This window comes from Egretta garzetta, unplaced genomic scaffold, assembly GCF_000687185.1.
Source record: "Egretta garzetta isolate BGI_Z169 unplaced genomic scaffold, ASM68718v1 scaffold235, whole genome shotgun sequence".
NCBI classification, from domain to species: Eukaryota; Metazoa; Chordata; class Aves; order Pelecaniformes; family Ardeidae; genus Egretta; species Egretta garzetta.
The window spans coordinates 1,156,978-1,177,058 of record NW_009259792.1 but is presented as its reverse complement, the minus strand read 5'-3'; the positions used below and the strand labels follow the sequence as shown (position 1 = coordinate 1,177,058).

The window sequence follows — 20,081 nt, the reverse complement described above, 5'->3', positions numbered from 1 at the left end:
CTTCTCCTGGGGTGAGAAGATGAATGCTTGAAAGTGACCCATCTGGAGCCCAACACGAAGAAAGCACTTCCCCTGCCTGGAATTTGTGGGCAGTGACAGCTTTCTCCTGCCTGTCCAAGTTTCCCAAGATAGCAATTAGAAAACAACTGGCAACCATACAGTGAAGATGACAATATCCTACGTGGTTTGGTTAGCTGTGCTAATTCCCTCTATTTGCTGGAGCCAACAAGCTGCCCCGTTACAGCTGTGTCTGAGTGTCTCTACCGACCAGCATTTCAATTGCTCATTCACTCTCTTTTGCTTTAAGCATTCAGATCCAACATCATCATGCAAATTTTATGCAAAGTAGCATCTGCAAGTCTGACATATTCACTCAGGCTTCCCCCTCTTGCGCCAAGTTAAAAATAAATACCCTATAAACTCTTGGGCCTGCTAAGACAGAATATGCATTCAGAGAGTTTTTTAAAAAATAACTGCTAAGAGCATTTCTCTTTTAGGGTCAAACTCCTTTTTTTCCCATCTCTCTCTCTCATATTTTGCTCCTGCCTCAAGGGTCTCAATAGCACTGGGGGGAAAATCGTCCTTGAAATAACCTACAGAAGAACCAGTTCTATGTGTTCCTACCTCTCTTACTTGAAATTTTAGCTAATGCCCTATTTTTAAAATGCCAAAGAATACAGGTGGTGATATAACCCCAGCATGAAACAAGACACTAGTAAAGTGGACTTATTTCCAATACTGATTGCAAATAATACTAGTTGAGATAGATCTTAGGTTCAGATTTCAAAGGGTCTCCACCACCCCCCCACTAGAGCTGCCTTCTCTTTTCTCCAGGGAGAAGCAGATTTGTCCCTGACCAATACACTTGAACAGGTGAAGTCATAGGGATGCCAACCAGATAGCATAATGATAAAGTATATCTTAAGGCAACAAGGAGAAGAGTCTGTAAAAGGGGATACTGAGCCACTGCTGAGGTCAGTTAGGACTTGCTGAGCCGCTTGGCCACGTCTGCGTAGGCTTGCTCAATTTCTTTGTCTGCCGCACAGGTATTGGTGAATTCATCCCTGGCGTACGCGTTCTTCAGGTACCGCCACAGCCCCGTCATCTCTGTTGGGAACTCAAAGTTGCGGTACTTCTTTGCAACAATCTAAACCAAAGATAGAAGAGGGAAAAAAAGCATTCTGCTGGTGATACATATCTCCAGATTCTGTTTTAGAGAGCTTCTTACTCTTTCTTGTCACATAATTAATAGCAAAGGAGAGAAATGCTTGGAGAATCAGGGCCTTCTAATATAAAAGCCTGGAAAGTGACCATTGGTCATCCCCTATCTTGCAAGGATGATCCTTGGCCTAAGCACACCCTAATGCAAGGGCCTCGCAACTATCACCCAGTTATGACTTTTATGTTACCTGAAGTTCATTAATTTTACCATATTGGTGTTTGGAGGTTGCTACCAGTCTTATGTACATCATTTCTTAAAGGTGAGATGCCATATAAGAAAGAGCTGATGAGCTGAATCATAATAAGGAAGATAGGTTGAAGAGAAAGTCATTAGTAACAATTAATACATAACATATTTTAATATTAATATTATATTTATCTTTAACATGTTTAATTATTATATAATGATAGTTCACATCATATATACTTAAGATCTATTTTATATATATATTATATTTCTATTTATAATATATTTAGTATATTTTGCCTGGCCAATGACGTCAGAGGATGTAACCACCTACAGCTGTTGGAAGGCTGTATCTGTGTTCACACAAAGGAAAAATTCAGGGTGGTATGGGTACCATGATTGAGAAACCAAGAAGATTTAGCAGACATTAGAAACAGGAGTATTAGGATAAACTGGAGGAGAAAATGGTTATTTCAAGACTTGTTAGGCTAGGAAATTGTCTATCAAGGGAAATTTTTGACTTCTAAAAACACTCAGGCCCTTATTCAGGAAAACAGTTAAGTGCATACTTAATTTTAAGCACCTGTATAGTCACATTGAACTCAATGGGACTAATCTGTGCTTAAAGCTAGTTGGTTGGTTAAGTAGCTTGCTGGATTGGGATATTTCAGTTTTCCTGTAAGAATATACCATATAGAATAATCCTGTGGTGACAGAATGAACTAGCTGATAGGAAGGGATGGATTAGCTGATTTAATGAGTGCTTCCAATCTCTAATTTTTCTGACAGTATAAAACTGTTCCTGGGCATAAATTACATACATATGTGCCACAGAGTTCCCCTTTATTTTTAAAGCACATGGTAGAGCTGTTTTCCATCTCAGATTTCTTAGGACAGTCATATTCTCAGAAATGGCTGTGATTTGTTTTTATTAACAGGATCCACTTGGTATACGCAAGTCCAAATCCTGTCCTAAACTGCATTTAATTAAGCATTCTTGCCTTCAGTGATGCTTCGCACACGCATGGGGAAGATAAAACCTGCTGGGCAACTTAAGTCAAGATTTTCACAATTTCCAGCACACATCTTCCATCAAATGAAAAAATAATTTACCCTTTTCTTCCATCTGTAAAATGCTTTTCAGGCAATATCCTATAGCTATGGTTGTCTGAGAAAGATTTTAATTCTCTTTTCACTTCTTACATTTCATCCCAAGGAGAGAGGAACCAGTGAAGGGCCACACATTCATTTTGCATTGTCTGACTCCAACGTCACCAATGAAGACGAGCCAAAGAAAGAGCTAAACCTGTGAGGATACTTCTTATGCACCTTTTTTTTTTTTTTAAATGTGTGCAGTCAGCTCCCAAGCTCAGTTTATGTTTTGGCTCATGGAGCCAAATTAGATGCATGACTTGGCTTTAATTCCTAGCTTTCTTGCTTGCCAAGTTCTGCCAGGTACTTGCTTTATTCTAAAGAAACATGTCATCTGATAAATTAAATAAATGCAACATTTAGAAGTCAAGATGATGTACACCATTTGCACTATACCAGCGACCATTGTACATCTTAAATCCTGGACCTCAGCGGTGACTTTGATTTGTTAACTTCTCTGTGTGAAATACCAGCTGGAACAAATATTTCCCAAAAAGATGGACTGCGGCTCTTAAGTTACAAATGGGTGGGAACTGACTAAAGTTTTGACATCTCTCCTAAGAATAATGGGAACTAATTAATATGAAAGACTGCTATTACTTGTAGCAGAGTAAAAACAAAGAGACGGGTTACCTAGAACTTGTCTTCGACACTAACTAGTGATCGAACAATTTCCCCATGTACAAATACAAAGCTACTGAAGTTAACCTGTAGGAAATACTGAGGAGCAAAAATGTGTTTCAAACTCTGCTCTTCAAGGACTTAAGATATCTGTGCTGAAATACATGTTGGCTTTAGCACTTGGCTGTGGGAGCAGGGCACTTCTCTGTCAGTGACTTCACTTCTTTGACTATCGCGTGACATCTTTTACCTTGACAACGTGGAGTTTGGGCAAAAGATTGCAGTCAGCAAGAGTCAGGTCATCTCCATCCAGAAACTTGCGTTTAGACACCTTCTCCTCTTCAGTGCTGTCTGCATCAATCTCCTCTGGCAGAGGGGTTCTCAGATAGTCATCCAGCTTCTTCAGAGCCTTCACCAAGCCTCTTTCAAGGGCTTTGCCAAAAAGCAATGAATAAGTTATTAGGGCAGAATAAGAATTATTTAGAAACACCCATCATCAATGGCTATGGTAGTATCTAGAAAAAAAGCCAAGAGCCATTTCTTTGTTGTTAATTTGTGCTCCAATGCCTACACAACGTGATGACAAAGTAGCCTGGCAAGGTCTGCCTGAGGTTAATGCTGATCTTGCAATGGAAAAAGGGGACACAGGAAACTTCATAGCATCATAGAATACCAGGATGGAAGGGACCTCATGGATCACCTGGTCCAACCTTTCTAGGCAATACTTGTGCCATGTCTTCTCCTAACAATCACAAAAAAAAACCAAAAAACAAAAAAACCCAAAAAAAAAAACAACAGTGAAAGAGATCATGGAAAGAAAGAACAGCTTGTCAGTATCATATATCAATAAAACATAAACCCTGTGATATTCTTCTGGTCTGTTGAGGCCATCACACAGTAAATTGAAGATCTGTACACCACTACATTATTTTTCTAAGCAGACAGGTAGGACTGTAATGAAGGGGAATTTTCTAGCATTAGTTCTGACATAAAAAGTTGTAGGTTTACTAATTTTAAACCTCTTCCAGAGTAATGAAAGGCAATAGCAATAACTCCAGAGATGCTAACCAGAGCTCTACAGAGATGGAAGATACAGTACAACTGAAAGTAATATAACAATAATTAAATACAATGCTACAAAAAAGAGATGAGATATTCAGCCACTGTTAAGATTCCCCTCACGTCAGGTTCAACTTAGGTACAAATTCTATTTTTCTTATGTTTCAAATGGGGTGTCACAATGGAGAGGAGACTTTGGACCTCTCACTGCAATTGCTAAAGACCATGTCCCACACTACTGCTGGCTCCAACAAATTCTAGGTTTAAAATGCCAATTTGGCATAATATACAGCAGAGTGCAAATTTTTTACTTAAAAACATCGACCCGGGCACCGAATTTGTGCTCTTATGCTTTACCAACAGGATAACAGTAAAGCTTGGTTGCAATAATGCACTTACAGAAAGCTGAATGACTGTACACAGGTTTGTGTGTTATTTAAACTGCAAACACTCTGGGGTGAGAGGGGTATTCTGCATCTCTGTTTGAAGGGTGACAAGCATGATGGGGTCCTGTCCCCTGACAAGTGCCCCAAAGTGCTAAAGCAATATAAATAAGAAACAGCAAGAATTTACAATGTGAAAAAATAACAACACGACTCGTGGGCTTAGGGCCAGAATTTCAGCTGGTGAAAATTACCTGCAGTGATTTATACCTGCTGCAGATCTGGCCTGGAGTCAGCATTTAAGGCCTAATCCTGCAAAATCTTGTATCTCTGAGTAACTTACTGCCATTTAACTTCGGGGAGACTACTCAATGCATCAAGTTACTCAGGCGGTGTAGCACTACAAGGCCTGTGGAGATAAATATATTTATGGAGCACACGCAAACTTCAAAAGGCTGCAGCAATCGCCCTGCACGGAGCAGCTTGCTGGCACAGGTAGCTCTGCTGGCTCTGCTGTCAGCCGCCCCTGTGTTTTTGGCACGGAGAGAAAGGCGGCACGTACAGGGCCACTGAGAGAGCAGGAGCTGAACACCACAGAACATGATTTCTCCACTGCCCTAACATCCATTAAACCTTGTGCCAGTGGTGGAAGTCAGATTAAGCTGCCTGATGACTTGCTCCCACTGAAGCCTCTTGGCCAAGCACCAGGGAACCATACCAGCTCTTTTGTGGCTGACTCTTAGACACAGTGGCAAATCCTGGCTTAATTGATTGACTGGAGAAATGACTGTGATCCAACCCAAAACACCCCAACAAACATAGCAGGGAGGGAAAGAAATTTATTTCTGAAAGCAGAGCATCTAAAGCGACTGAAGTGCTGCCATCCATAAAACAAAAGTGTTGCCATCCCTTATTTAATCAGTTCAAATTGAATTTTGACACTGACGTTCTGCTGTCAGATCCTGGCAGTGGTGTCTTTAATTGTCTGCAGCTGTGCTCCGCCGCACAACTTCTACTGAAGGGTAATAACTGCAGAGCTTGTAATATACCCTCATGTGGCAACACTCAAAAGATTTAGCAATCTCTTTTTGGTTTGACCCGTAACACCTGTTGAACAGATAGTTCCCCTTCTCTTGGTCAGCCTCAGACTATGTCCTCTTACAATTCATTCACTTAGAGACAACGGAATTTAATTACTGTGATTTGATTCAATTTTGCTCATTCAGATTTTAGAGAACTGGCTTAATGCTGAGCATTTTCCAGTATCCCCTTCACCCAGTAGGATCATCAGTTCTCTGCGTCATCTGTGCAATATTTCCAGTATCAGTTCTGCATCAGAGGCTTCGTGCTGGCCCATGGTGTCAGTCAAGTGTGTGTATGAAGACAGGAGTGTCAGGTGAGATGTGTTTATGTAATTTTTCTGGAACTTATTAGGGTTGGGGTTCTTTTTTTGTTCTTATTGATATATCAAAGTGCGTCATGGCTGTCTCAAAAACAATGCCTGGAGTGAAGCCTATTTGTGACAGTGGGAAAAACATCTATCTGAATTCATACTTGGCGCTTGCATATGACAGCTTTAGGCCAGAAATAAGCCTATGTTCAGGGTTCAACACATCTATGACCTAATTCACAGGCTCTGCTGGAACCCACAGGATCCTGAGATCTGCCGGTGAAATCACCAAAAGGTCAGATCCATCTCATATCCTCATAATCAAGAACTGGACCACTACTTGTGACTCCAATGACCCCATTTAATGAATCAAAACTCTTCTAATCCTAGTAAATCTCTCAGAAAAGCAATGAAAATAGAAGAGTAGTGAACAAGGGAGATCTGTCTTTCTTCCAACTAAACAGTGACAGCATTTTGAAAAGCTAAGAGGATTAAGAACCTAAAATAGCCATTTCAAATGGAGTTTAGGTGCACAGAATCAGATTTTTAAAGCCTGTTGATGGTTTTCAAGGTATTTTTTTTAAAACCATATGCAAAAATCCATGTTGCAAATCCTAATTTCTAGATGCTCAGATACATTCAGATTTATCTATATGATCTGAAGCCTCAGGTTCCTTGAGAAGGTGCTCAGGGAAATCCCCACTCAAAGTAGGAGGTTGTGTAAAAGAATCTCAAAAATATTGAAGCAAGAGGCTTCTAAGCTGCATTTCTGAGAGAGAGACAAGTGTCTAATGCTGGCATGGGTGGGAGAACCCACCTTATGTTTGAATTCACCCCAGAGGAGACAGGTATCAAGAACAGGTCAGGTTTTTTCTGTCTTACAAAAAATCGGGGGGGAAGTGATGTGATTTTACCAGTGGTATATGGAGAGCATTTTCCTGGGAAGTGGAAGACCGAGTTTCAAATGCCTTTTCAACATGATGTCAGCCCAGATCTGCCAGATGAGACTCCACCAGTGGAGTCTCAGGTAATTTGTACGTCTCTCCTGTTGAACTGTTGCACTTCCCATAAATAACTCAACATTCAGTGGATCATGACTGAAGGCTGACACCACAGGTGAAAGTCAGAAAAACTCTCTTGTTTTCTCTCTTATCTGTTTGATATTTAAGCATTATGTGAAAAGTGAAAAACCACGAACAAAGAAATAACCTCCTCAGAATATCCTACAGCTCTGAAGGTTTTGGGACTCTTGCTGAGGAAAGAGCTGTCCGGGTTCATATTACTGAGTAAATCCAGGAGAAGGTTTAATTCTAAACCTCCCATACTATGGCTATTTTGTGAAAATCTGGATGACTCTATACATTATCTACACTGAGAACATACGGAACAGTGGGTACTTACCAGGGCAGGGGTCTTGTGAATACCAGTCACACCACCAGACTGAATGAAGACATTTAAAAAGATGTGACTAACCAAAAAGTGACTAATTCCCCATTTGTGAACGTACTGCCCACAATGGATTTCAGAAGTAGTTAAGCAGCTAATTCCCTTGGCAACTTATCCTCTTGGAAACATCATTAAATAACTAAATAGGTTTGCTGATAACAGCTGAGGCTCCATGGCAAGTCGATGGGTGGGATTAATCTTCCCTGAAGTGAGTAAATTAAATGAGTAGGTTTGAATTAAACACCCTGAACTTCCTATGGAGTCAGTGGAGTCTTCTACACTTGGTTTAGGTGACCCCTAAATCAGCTGTGTGGAGAACTTGTCCTGAAGTGTCTAATCTCAGCCTTGCATTGTCTTGGTAATGGCAGGGTGGAGGATTCAATATTACAACACCAAGCGGAACTATGCCGGAGAATGTGGCTCTGTGCTGCTTTTGAAATTTCTACCTCCAATTGCTTCCCCGCCCTTTAGACTTTCAGTGTGATCTTAGAGATCCCAGCTCTGTGAGAGAAGCCCTGTCATCGGGTTACCCTTGCAACAGCTGAAGTGTCTGAACTCATGGAAACCATCTTTCTGGACAGTGAAATCACCAAGCACAAAGGCACCAGCATCACATTGCCTCCACAGTGATGTATTTAATATAACTTCAAATTCCAAGAAATTCTACCTGTGTATATACAAAATCCATGGTGGAACCATTTCTCTCACCCTTCACTACTCCACTCTGGGCCAAAGACAACTTAAAGCAATCACAGTCCTGCTGTGTCATCCCCCCAATAGTAAACAACGATATTAATAAAAGAACCTCATGAGCTCTTTGTGATTTTCCTTCTCCCTTCAAAACTATGCTTTTATACAACTTTAAGAATCCTGAGTTAGAAGCCAGAAAAATAGCACTTTCCAACCTCAAAGCAACCACAGAACATTTAATGAATGTATTACCATCTGTCAAATACACAGGGTGAGGTTCAATTTAGTTGATGATACCTAATTCACAATGACGCTCTGTTTTCAGCAAAAGGTTACTTGATGTTGAACAATGAGATTAACAAATCCTGACATGCACAGAAATACAAATAATGTAACAAAAGTTAATAATTGGCAAAATTGTGCTCTCGGTTACAGTGACATAAAAGAGGAGTAACTCCGCATTGTCAACAAGCTATTCCATATTTACTCCACTTCAACCAAGAACAGACTTTGGCTCCGTTATTCAACTCTTCAAGCAAAAACTTCCTTAAACTATTAGCCTGTGCAACTATTTCCAGGGGACAAAGAGAAATCTTTGTGTCTTGAAGTATTTATGCCACAACTGAACAAAACATTGGAAAATGTAATGCATGGAGCAATTCTGCAAGTCAAGGGGAGGGCCAGATGACAAAGATTCATTAATAGGTACTCAGGGTGAAATTTTGGCCATATCAAAGCCCATGGAAGTTTTGCTGTTGACTTCAGTGGGGTTAGGATTTCTCCAGCAGTTTTTAAAGCCAAAAGGGACTAATATAATCAGTTAATCTGACCTCCTAAATAATACCGGCCATAAAACTTCCAGAACTGTCGATCGTTTCCATCTCTATTTTCTGTGGGTCAAATAAGGTTGAAGCAAAATGGAAAGTAACTAGAAAGTAGTAAAAGAAAAATGGTTTGGAAAAAGTAAAACTGATTCAGACTGCCCACACCCACAGCATTTGCAGAGGTCAGACAAGGACTCTTCTTCCCCTTCCTTGAACTCCAAATATTTCCTTCCTTGTTTAATGCTGGGACGAGAAGAAATAGCAAAGCAGACAAAGCACATAAACGCGAATCTCTGTGGCCTAAAGGAGCCACTGGAAGGCAAATCATTCCATCCTAAAATAGTAGCCTAGGAAAAGCTGAGTTACCACCAGAGGAGCCTCTCTCTCTCTGAGAATAGGCACACTGGCTACCTAATTTTAAAATAGCTAAAATTAGGTGAGATGACTCCTGTTTTATGTGTCTGAGTGGAACCATTTGCAGGATGAGGATTTTATTTGATAGTTATTATGGGAAGAGATGCAAAGTATAAGAGGGCACAATAAAAGCACTAAGAACAATTGATTCTTTGGCCAAATTGAACAAAAAACCTATTTGATTTACATTAAAAGAGAGAAAACTAGTTCAATTTTTTAAACAAACCTAAAGCAAAATGACATAAGATTTCCAGACAAACATGAAAACAAAAAGAAAGCCATGTTTTGGGATGTTGGTTAAGTCAGTTGTGCCTAGACATTCAGTCATTTTCACATCACGTTTAAAATGTTGGTAATCTTCAAAATTAACATGTCATTTCCAAATTAAAAAGAGAATAACCTTTTGTTTCAAGAAGTTTAAGAGAAAATATTTTACTTTTCTAAACAACTCATTATTCACCAAATTCAAGCCACATTTGCCAATAATTCAGGATAGTCATACCCCCCATGGCATTTTTTGTCAAATAAACATTTTGTCACAAAATATTTTCTCCAAGATGAAGTAAAATATATGAAGCCTTCTTCGTAAGTGAATACCACTGAAAGCACAGTGACAGCAAGGCTTCAAAGTCACCGAAGCCCCGTAACATAACGGCTTTTGTAGCCATCATCTGAAACCACCTGAGACTGACCTGAGCAGAACTGCAAGCTTCTTAATTGTCAAGCCCAGGCAGATTGATGCTTTTCCTTTTTACTGCTTTCTTCCACTGCCCTCCAGTAAGATTTATCTTGTAACACACGCAAATGAACTTGGTGAAATACGCAATGAGGGAAAAGGGGGAACAGTACATAAATATTCACAGTCTCACACAAACAATCTGAGATTTATTTTTCCTTTAAAAAAACAAACCACCTTTCCTGATCACTTCCAGATTCACACAGTTTGATATTCTATGAGACCCAATACTGTTTTCTGGTAGGAGAGAGAAACCAGCTAAGAAACTGCAATTTAAGGTAAGAAAATAATATCATTCTACTAGTCTGACAGTCTGATTAAAGACCAAGGATTCATATTTTCACTCTCTTTTTTCTCCATCCTGCTCATTTTTTTCCAGGCAGGCTCAACAGAGTATTGTAACTTTAATCTGTATAGATTAATCCTTCTCACATGGAGGAGCTATGACTGCAATATGCGCGCCACTGTATTACATATTGAACAGTTTATCTTCCCCCCTATGATTTCAATGTAACCCTTGAGATTTGAGTGCTGCCTTGATTTCTTCGGTTTAGCCATTTAAGAGTCAGGTGTCTTGTCTAAGCTGGTTATGTAGGTTCCATCTCTGCTCAGAGGTACTAAGCATCTCCAGAGGGCAATTCCTGCCGACTGCCTGGGACACCTGATTTAAACTTGGTGTGACTGACTCCACACATGCCCTTCTCGCTGTGTGAATTACAGATGAAGCCTGAAGGACTAGCTCAGACTAGACACCTAGCTTTCAGGGAGGTGAAGTTAGGCAAGATGAATCCTAATTCTTTGACTATAATTTCACAGTTCACCTAAGTGATGCAGAATATTACTGCCCTTTTTTTTTTTTTTTTTTAAAGTGACTTAAATATTAGGGTTTACTCCCCAAAGGGCGAGTACATTGCCAATTTAAGCATTGCAACATCCTTTCCAGGCATGTTTCTGCCTTGTAAATTCCCCAGCTCTGAGCAGCATCTCTACTGAGAGGCAAACGAGTGGGCAGTCACTAAGAGAGCCACTGGAAATGCAGAGGATAGAGGTGGTATGCTCCCACGCATCCAAGGCATTTAGATGCCTAACTCTGGACCAAAGGGAGTTTTTGGGATGAGTCACCTCTCCTATTAGAGATGTTCCACTCTAGATAAATAATTAAATATTCACTGGAACAGAGACTTGGGCATGTTCCCACAATAAAGGTAAATGCCCATACAACCATGCTGAAAAGTTGTCATCTGCCTATTTCTACTCACCTGATGAATCAAGAAATACCCAGTTGTGTACACAGGAGAGAAGTAGCTTAGTGTCTCTTATTCCTCAACTCTACTTTCCTGGTTAGGAGTTTCTCTTAAGGGACAGGGGTTCATATTCATCCTCCAGATCACTCAGAGCTGGGACTTGAAAACGGATTTTTACTCTCTTATTCCTCAACTCTACTTTCCTGGTTAGGGGTTTCTCTTAAGGGACAGGTTTCTCTTAAGCTCCAGATCACTCAGAGCTGGGACTTGAAAACAGATTTTTAATCCTGGTCAGCATTCAGGTGAGCATACACCAGGACTCCGAGAAGTCATAGGGACACGGGTGCACACATGCAAACAGCCACGCAACTTTGGTCATAGGCTGCCTTTCAGACATTGTCTAAACCAGGCATAAATAGGCACGTATTTTTGATATATGTGGCACATATGTTTTGTGTATGGCCAGTGAGAGAAACAGAGGTGCTAAACCCCAGGAGCACTTCAGCCAGGACTCAGAGGAACACAGAGCTGAAATACAGACATTAGAAACCCAAAGCAACCTTAGGAACCCAGACTCATCAAAAATATATTGATTTACTTATGGAAAAGATTCACCTTATCTAACTTTAGCCATCTAAGTATTAGTCAATTAGTCCAACCTAGTTGTCCAAGTCTCCTTCATAGAAAGCAATGAAAGACAGGCACCTCTAAAGGAAGTTCTCCCAGCTTTAGATCCATATTTTAAGGTAAATCAAACTGCCTTTTAGAAATGCATTTATGTCTCTCTCTATTGACTGCAAAAGAAGCCAGGATTACTGAATGACTAATGTATAACCTTTAAACAAACTTAGATGAGATGATCCCTCCTTTACCACCCCTGTTCCCTTCCCTTCCCTCCCCACCCCATTTACAAACCCTTGATGATGTGGCTTGATCGATTAGAGCTTCACCCCAAAAGTTTGGGATATTTTGACAGAACTGTCCCAAAAACTCCACAGAAGGTATGTGTCAGTCTCTCAGAGAGACTGAGACCTTGATTCCCCAGGTACCATTTCCTAAGCCAGAGCATGATGATCCAAGGATTAAGAGGTTACCTTGATTTAGGAGACCTGACTCTCTTCTTCCCACGCTTTTCTACATGACTTATATAAATGACTTAAATTCTCTGCCTTCCAACTTCCTATATACAAAATAAGGATAACAGCACTCTTCAGCCACAAACTTTACATTGGTTAAAGCAGTAATGCACCAGCCGCGGACATATGTTTCAGGTTGAGAGGGATAAACTCTAAATACAACGAAAAAAAAGAGGCATCATCCTATCTTTGTGATACCATCTGTCCTACTCCCAGAGTAAACCCAGTGAAACAGGTGAATTGATAATGTCTTTAAAAAGAAAATTAAACATAATTTTCAAGCATCTAGGAAATTTGTTTTGGCTTGTTTCTAGTTTTAGACTAAAAACTCAGGTTTCTTCCTTCCCTTTTCTTATTCAGTTTTACAGTAGAGCAAGAAATAAATGTAATACTTGTAAAGATATAACAAAGAGTGCAATTGGAGCACCTTCAAATGCTGTTTTTTAAGAAGAAAACCCAGGTGTTCAAATGACACCAAAAGAAGGGTTCATTTCCAAGTCTCTTAGGAGTCCAAGCGACCTTGAGGGCAGGAAACAAGTGAATGTAAAACTACTGGCCTACAAGTGCCCCAGGAAGAACAGTACCTAACTTGCATTTCACAAATCATCGTAACTCCGTAGCAGCATGTTAAGTGGCAAGCATCATTTCTAGAGCACGTCCCCAAGCGCCTAATCCTGACCTCTGAGGTGCTCGTCTTGTGCAGGTGTCCCCAAACCAACTGCAGACAAGCAGCAGCTGATTTGCATCAGAAACCTGAAAAAAACCCACCATCAAGCTCTGCAGAGTATAAACCCACGTATTTGTAGTATGAGATTATCACCCCAATATCTTGATTTTTAGGATGCTCTGTGTTTATTTGGAGTTTAAAGTTTTGTTTTACTACCAAAAAGCAAACAAGATGATTTTGGGACTAACAAAGAAAAACTAACTACATGTTTCTGCATTAAAATAAGAGTAAAGTTAGTTTCTGGTAGGGAGTGCAACTGGGCTTTAGTGACAGTGCTGTGGGGACCCCTTGTGTTCTAATATTTAAGCGAAGAAGATTGTTCCTCTACAGGCTGTTGGTGCTGGCATCTTTAATATCAATTTCTTTCAGTCCCAGGCATGTAGAGGAATAAAGCCTGCTTTTGTTTACACCAGGATAATCCCAATTGCACTCCACCAATTTCAGCTAAGTTATTTCACTTCAGCAGTGGTGGAGTGAAGACACATGAGAGGGAAACACAGCAATGCCTAGGTAGAACCTGAGGATGAAGTTTTAAAGCTTATTGAGTTCCCAAATCCCTCAGTTCATTTAGCAAGTCTCAGTCTCAAATTGTTTTATTTCAATGTTTCCAGTATTTTCTGTCCTTTGTGTTCAAAAATTGTTACTCAGATACAAAAAACCATGAGACTGAGATTTACAAATGACTCACATCTTAATTCTTTTCCATTGTTTCTCTGCTTTTGAGATTTTTTTGTTTCAAGTCCCATGAAATGAGTTAGGGATCATCGTGATTATGCCTCAGCTCTGAAAGGAGCAGAGGCAAAATGAGTTATAATTAATTATGTCTGGATGTATGAAAAATTTTCAATTAGCAGGGAGGTCATATTCCCTCTGTTGCAACTGTACTGTTGCAACAACTATTAAGAACATTTTCCCCAGTTCTGGTGCCCCTAGTTAAAAGAGGCTTTGAAAATTCGAGCAAGAGGTCAAAGGAGAACAGTAATACGGTGCTCAGGGACTGCAAAGAAGCCTCAAAATGCCAGGTTTGAAGAGTCTATTTGTGCAGCCCATCAGAGAGAAGGCTGAGAGGCCAACAAGCACAGATGCTCATGCATCTGGGAAGTGTGAGGGAGCTCTTCAGCCTTGCTGACAAAGACATTGAAAGGTCTAATGGTTGGAATTTGGATCAATTCAGGTTTTTTTCATTGCCAAAGCAATGAACTATTTAGGCAACAAAGAGGGAGAGGAGGTGGACTTACTTCTTTGGGTGTTTATAAAGAGACTAAGAAAAGTCAGGCTTTAATACAGTTCTGGAAGAAACTGGGCTGAGGGGTTGTAGAGTCACATGGGCAGGTCATGGCACTTTAAAGTCCTCATATCATCTTTTAGGTCTTGGAGCAAGAACCAAGGTAGGTTGTTTGGACCACCCTGAACGTCTCAGAGAATTTGCTACTCAACATCAAGGCAATGACAGTAATTAAATCTCATGCTTCAAGACTTAAGATGCTTGGAAAGATCATAGTGTCTTTTCTCCCAATGTGCAATTAATCAGATGTGTTATGGGGCTTATCCAAGGCCATCTGGTCATTCTCTTCTAGAGACGGTAACAGTTGGACCAATGCCTTAGACTGGTGCAGAAAGTAGACGCCTTCCTCACATGTTCAGAGTCATCCTCATTCCAGGTTAAGGTCCAGGAAATCTTTGGTTTGCAGCTTGGACTGGCTGAATCACTATGATTCACCTTCCTCTGCAGTGCAGAATATGGACCAGCTACTGCCGTCGGCTGGGCAAATCTCATCACACCCCTTAGAGGGGTATTGTGCATCAAAGACCCCTCAGTTTCTCCTATTCTCCTATTTCTTCTGCTCTGATTGAAAATAACTTATACTCTAAAGGCTGAAATAATAACTCAACTGCTCAATGAGCAAAACTGACTGGGATGTGATTTGCAGGAGGTGGTAGAAAATAACCCAAAGTTGCTTCTAGCCTCAAACCCTGTCAAATTCTGATTTTTTTTCTGCAATCAGAAGAATCAGGATATTTAGAGAAGAATTATGTCTCCAATTCCCATTTAGTCACCTTATTCCCAGCACTGTTTTCAAGCTAAATGCCAACTATTTAAGATCTGATCTAATAAAGAAAATTAGCAACACTGATTTTCAGCTATGTCTCATTCTTCTCTTCCCTGTTATTTTATGAAGAACATTTGCATGCATAAAACAAAAAATAGGTTTTGGGAAAAACAGATTCTGGGCCAATCCTCCTCCCTTTGAAGTCAACAACAGTTTTGCAAACTGACTTCCAGGAGCCAGTCACCGGGCTCTCTGTCATGTGATATCTTGCTCTACAATTGCTAAATATAAGCCTGTGAACAATCCTCTCAGGACAGCAAGACCAGTTGGGTGATTAAATCTGGACATTTGCTTATATAAGATTTGGACGCTTTGCTGAGTAAGGCCATAACTTCATCTAAGTCCTTGCTGTGGGGAACATTCTTCAGATGCACCAAGCATATTGCAATGAGGGGAGTTACCCACCAGTGCGAAACCATAGAGCAATGAAATTAAGATTCAATTCTAAATAATAATGTAATTTAGGCCTCCCATTCCAGCAGTGAGACGCTTAATTCCTCCCAGGACTGCTGCCGCCAGATTGCTCTAATCCACTTCCAGCTGTGCTACTGCTCCTGTGTGCAAGCATGGGAGCTTGGCTGGGAAACAGAACAAAGCATCCCAGTAAAGCCAGCAGCACTTGGAGGAATATTCAAACACACGGGGGAAATAATTCCCTCTTAAAGAAGAGCATCTGCCAACTACTGTTCCCGTTGTGAGTATTTTAGTCCAGGCCTGGCCTGTGCATATAGGCCCTGATTCAGCAAAGGCTTGAGAACATGCCTTAATTTGAGCATATCATTAACCCTGCTGACTGCAGTATATATTGTCAACTGGTTTTTAGGGGTTTTCATATTCTCTGTCTTGAATTTATATATATTCTTTCATTTTTTCCCTCCCTCCCTGTGGTATGCTATAGTTTCAAAGTTATTTCAGCACAGATGTGTCAGAAAGCTATGTCTGCTGGTACATTAATTGTAAATATTTATTGTTCCCAGCATGGCTGCATCAAAGACTGCTAATCAGGCATACCAAGTCCCTGCCTTGGAGGGCTTGCAGTCTGATTGCATTTGGACTTACACAGAGTTTTAGTTTTGTATTGTTTTCAAGTAGTATTTTTCACATTTCTATCAGGAAATCTTCATACCTTCATTAGCAAGGTCTTAGAAGAAGGAAAAAACCTAAATGACAGGAAAGTTCAGAAACATTCCCTAGTAAGGTATGTCTTTCCAAGGTTAAGATGATGGTTTGTTATCATTTTAGAAAACTGAAAACCTTTTCCTTCCAATGGCATAATTTTTCAGTCCTTAGTTTTGGCAGGGCAAAAGATATTGGTCCTTAAAGCTGTCACTGGTACCAGACAGAATATTGATGGCTCTGGGCCTCCAGCCAGCCTGATTTTGAGAAGTTTCAAAAAGTTATTTCTCAAGCAAACTTATTTTGCAAACTGCTGTTTCTGAGCATTTTAGAATCAGTCTTTGATTACTGGGCAGAAAGCAGATAAAGCAATTTAGGATGATAAATGCAACTTGTGGCACTACTTAAGTTAGCACACAGCTATCACCACTGTTTTAGCAGTCTTTATATGTGTGTTTTTATAAAGAGACAGAGTGGAGAACAGTTTTATTAACATATCATGAGTGAGTTATATGGGTCATCCCAAATGAATGGCAATAAAAGCTTTATATCACACTCACCAACATGTATTTGGTACTTTATGTGCCACAAATGTTGCAGAAAAGCTATTTTACATATGTTTTAAAGACTGGGTACTTTTTATATTAGGGCTGGTTTTGTAAAGCTGCCAGACGCTTTAGCTACCACGAGCCCAACAGTACTCAGCTCAGAGGGAGCCATAAAAACTTGTTTTAAATGTTCTGAAATAGCTTTTTTGTGCTGGAAAAGGCCAAAGCTAAAGATCTGTCATCCCAATATGTTCCATCACAAAGCAAATCCTTTTCTCTGAAACAATTTTAAAAGCTATTTCTAACCCTTCCTGGTTGCACAACAGAAAACAATATTGTCACAGCATAGGACAAATTGTGGCTCATGTTGGGCCTTGGACAGGTGTGGGATTTTGTAGTGGAAAGGGGAAATTCTGCAACTAAAGAGGAAGAAGGAAAAATTTTAATGGCAAGATGATACACAGACATCACCCCCCACATGTACATATATACACACCTATATATTTATGTGGCACCTTGAAAATCTGTGTAAAAAGCATAAAGCATTGATGTTGGTCCTGAATTAGAGCCTGATCCAAAATCCATCACAGGAAACTCCCCATCAATTCAAGGGCATCCAAGCAGCTTTTTAAAGCTGCTTTGTTAAGGTCAAGAGGAGCTTTGCCAGGAACTTTGCTGAGCACAGGGTGAAGCCTTTAAGCACAGAATAGGTCAGAAGGATCAAAGACCCAGGACAAGTTGTGCCACATTTACCATTATAATTTGATCCCTTTGGATGTGAGAAGCCAGGCTTGAAGGAAGAGAGATGACCTCCAGCCCTTCCCCACCAAGCATGGAGATGCTTTTGGGACAGTTGTTTTGATCTCCTGCACCAACCTGCTGCTGGAGATCAGACCAGACCACGCTTCTCAAGTGGCACAGGCTGACCTACAACACGAAAGAGCTCCTACCCCAGCTACATCCATCAGCTCAGGTGCCAACAGAGGGTCTGCACCACAGAGCTGCTATTACTGTAAATATCCTACGTAGGGCTTTGGAGTGAACTGATTTTCTGCTTATTTAAGGGGGTATACGAAAGCATCAGAGCACCCCATCCAGACAGTGCATGTACCGATACTGTGGGTCTGACCCTCTTTTCAGCAAGAGTAACTCCACAGAGTCAAAGCTGCGTAGAACTGATGTAGGCAAGTTTTAATTCCAGTCCTATATGTGTCTGTGCACATCTACTGTATACATACGTACACTGCACATGAAGAGAGACATTTCCCACCTCATGCACTTAACCACAAAGTGTGATGTAGCTACTGAAAGAGGTGAATGGCATTTAATCACATGTAAGTTAATGATTTAAATGCGCTTTTATTTTTGGCCTCTTGATGTAAATCCAAACCAGACAAGCGGAGTCCTCTGGTCAGACGGCTGGAAATTCCTCTGCATGAAATCATGTTGGTGGTCTCCCGGCTCAGCGCCTTCTGAAGAGCCGTACAGTGAAATATCCTTCCATACCACTAATGAATGCGCCCACCCACACTGGAGCTGGTGCCCCCTAAGAACTCAATTCAAGAACAACTTTTTAAACTCATAAATGAAATCAAAGGGCTCATTCTATGAGCCAAAGAACTTACAATTTTAGGCGGGACAGTTAATGGGTGGTAACTATAGGTTGTCCCCTTGGTTTGCAGTATACAGTCTCGCAAGAAAAAATAATAAGCAGGATACTGAATATGTACACAGCATTCCAATTAATTAAATTTCATCCTCCTCCAATGAATACATAAATTGTTGCTACCCTGGTTACTGTACAGCGCTTGAGTGACTTGCTCAGCATCAACCAGAGGAACGAAAGTAAACTCACAAGATCTTGGTTTACTTTCCTGTGCTCAGACAAGATCTCCGCCTAGATATTAAACAATCACTAAGCAACCAAACCCTCTCAAACTGGCCATGAAAACTTGAGCAAGAGCATTCAGTAAATAATTTTTAAGACTGCTGCTACCCAACTCTCCCAAGGCCTCCTGTTCTTGTGTGAATGAGCACTTGTCGTTTCACGTACAAGCGGTGAAGCCTGGTGGCAACGGCCGGAGAACTGAATAACCCAGTTGTGCTATCAAAGTGAGGCGTGGATCTAATCCCACGATGAGGAGATGACTCCTTCAGAGAGGCCTGTTATAAAATTATCAAGTGACATGGGGGGTGGAAGGAATCAAGCCCGTTGTAATTGAACTGACTTGAAATAATAAATGCACACACTTTCTTTAAACACAGCTTGCCACATCCTGAGAATCTGGAATCAATTCCTTCCCTTTCAAGAAGCTTAAAAGTCTGATATGGCATGAGCGTGTTTGCTTCTGGGCTTACAGCCCTCGCCAGCCCATTCCAAACCTTTCAACGTTTTTATATTATAAGACAGAAAAGTTAGGAAAACAAAGATGGAAAAAAAGAATCAGAAATTCAGGGAACTATTAAATCAGGGCAGCCTAGCTGCCAAATACCTTTGGTAAGTAAATGAATCATGATCAATAACATATTGCCATACAAACTTACAGAAGACGGTTATCACCTGCTTCTGTGCCAGGCATAAAACAGAACGGCATGTGGCTAATGAAGTACTGCATGAATCCAGAAAAAAAGTACTATTTTTCTCTGTAGCGTTAAAGCATTTTACTTCAAAGTAATTTTAACTCATCCAGAAAAAACATGATTTTTTTCCATAAAAACTTTGTCAAAATCGATAGGTTACGATGAAACACTTCTCTTTTGACGATGTTGCATTTGTAAGAGGAAACTGTCTTGATAGAAGGAAAGGTATTTTGTTAAGGGGATGTTTCAGCCCTGATTGTAAAGCCGCTTGCTTTCTATATTCACATATTTGCCAGCAGAGGGTATCACAATCTTAGAAACAAACAGACATATGCATCATTGTGTCTATTCATTTACATGCAAGAATTCAGACACACGCTAAACCAAGGAATTACAAAGCTTGTTTTCTTCAGTAACTTTTCCACTATCAGAAAAAAAAAAAAAAAAAAGCTACTCAAAGGCTACAAACTGCTGTCAGTGCCATCTCACCATCTTT

At 40.4% G+C, this 20,081-nt stretch overlaps 1 protein-coding gene across 1 annotated transcript in view; it reads right to left on the bottom strand.

Annotated features, from left to right (window-relative positions):
* Positions 1-979: 979 nt before the first annotated feature.
* Positions 980-20,081, bottom strand: part of CLIC5 (chloride intracellular channel 5) — a 72,327-nt gene continuing 53,225 nt past the window's right edge. The window contains exons 5-6 of the mRNA XM_009639621.1: positions 3,432-3,613; positions 980-1,147 (exon numbers count right to left, since the gene is read on the bottom strand). Of these exons, the coding sequence (XP_009637916.1) occupies positions 980-1,147; positions 3,432-3,613 (350 nt within the window). The remainder of the gene's footprint in view (positions 1,148-3,431; positions 3,614-20,081) is intronic.